This window comes from Teleopsis dalmanni, chromosome 2, assembly GCF_002237135.1.
Source record: "Teleopsis dalmanni isolate 2A chromosome 2, ASM223713v2, whole genome shotgun sequence".
Classification (NCBI taxonomy): domain Eukaryota; kingdom Metazoa; phylum Arthropoda; class Insecta; order Diptera; family Diopsidae; genus Teleopsis; species Teleopsis dalmanni.
This window is the reverse complement of record NC_051847.1, coordinates 10,228,183-10,229,535: the sequence shown is the minus strand read 5'-3', so window position 1 is coordinate 10,229,535 and position 1,353 is coordinate 10,228,183. Positions and strand designations below refer to the sequence as shown.

Genomic DNA, 1,353 nt, shown 5'->3' with positions numbered 1-1,353 from the left:
AGAAACAAAAAATTTTTTGTTCGTAATATGGAGCAGAATTTTTTTTTTCGTTCGTTATATAGAACAATCAATGTAAATATTTTGGGTGTTCGTTATATCGAAAATTCGTAATATAGAGCGTTCGTTATACTGGACGACCACTGTATTTTACAAAATCTTTTTGAAAATATATTTTGAAATCATTTTTATATTGATAAGTAAACTAGAAAGATGTCAAGAAAATCTATCGCGCTTTTATTTTTAAATATTTTTACTATAATAATCAATTCTCTTGCTGAGGAAACGGATTTAAGAGTTTGTATACCGAACTTAGGATGTCTGCAAGGTACATATTTGTTTGGATTTCAAATAGAAAAATTTGAAGCTTTTATGGGAATACCATATGCCAAGCCACCAGTAGGCAAATTAAGACTGCAAGTAAGTACTTTAACTGCTATACATTACTTTATGATAAAGGATATTTAAATTTTAGAATCCCAAACCTTTTGGGTCATGGGAAAATGTAATGCAAGCCACTAAACCGAAACCAAGCTGTTTACAAAAAAACTATTTTTTGGAAACGCACCCTATTATGGGAGTTGAAGATTGTTTATATTTAAATTTATATCGTCCTGTTGTAAGTATTGACTGTGGCATTGGCTGATAATTTATAGCAAGTAATATAAATTACTATACAATACTATACTATAATTATTAATTTTAGTATTCATACTAACAGCAAACTCTCACCAATTACGTATTTTCCACTTTAGTCTTGATTAAAATTATTTTCTTACCTATCATATCATATTGTAAAGAAAAAATAATAATTCTTGTTATTTATATATCTTTCAGCAAAGGAGTACAAAATTATTACCAATTATTTTTTATATACATGGTGGTGGTTTTAGCTTTGGATCACCACATCCTGACATGTTAGGCCCAGCCTACTTTATGGATACACAAGAGGTTATACTTATAACTTTTGCTTATCGTTTAGGTCCTTTTGGTAAAATGGCTGAATTATGTGTTATTAACATATTTTAAAATTTTAAACAACTCCCAATGCTAATTTTAGGCTTTCTTAGTACGGGTGATGAATACATGCCTGGAAATTTTGGACTTAAGGATCAAAATTTAGCATTGAAGTGGGTATTTGATAATGCAGTTTATTTTAGTGGGGATTCCAATTCCATAACAATTTTCGGCCATAGTATTGGTGGGTCTTCAGTGCAATTTCATATGTTAAGTCCAGCGTCACAAGGTAAATATATAAAATATTGCACTTATGATATAAAAATAAATAACAGTGACATAGTTGTTTTTGAAGAGAGCACAAAAATACAACAAAAAATCAAAAAAACAAAAAAAAAA

The 1,353-nt window shown here is 28.9% G+C and overlaps 1 protein-coding gene across 1 annotated transcript; it reads left to right on the top strand.

Moving 5' to 3' along the window:
• The first annotated feature begins 210 nt into the window (after positions 1 to 210).
• Positions 211 to 1,297, top strand: LOC119685658 (venom carboxylesterase-6-like). The gene is made up of 5 exons (XM_038100009.1): positions 211 to 417; positions 473 to 616; positions 835 to 988; positions 1,058 to 1,243; positions 1,290 to 1,297. Exons 1-5 carry the CDS (start codon positions 211 to 213, stop codon positions 1,295 to 1,297), a joined length of 699 nt encoding a protein of 232 aa, XP_037955937.1.
• The last annotated feature ends 56 nt before the right edge of the window (positions 1,298 to 1,353 follow it).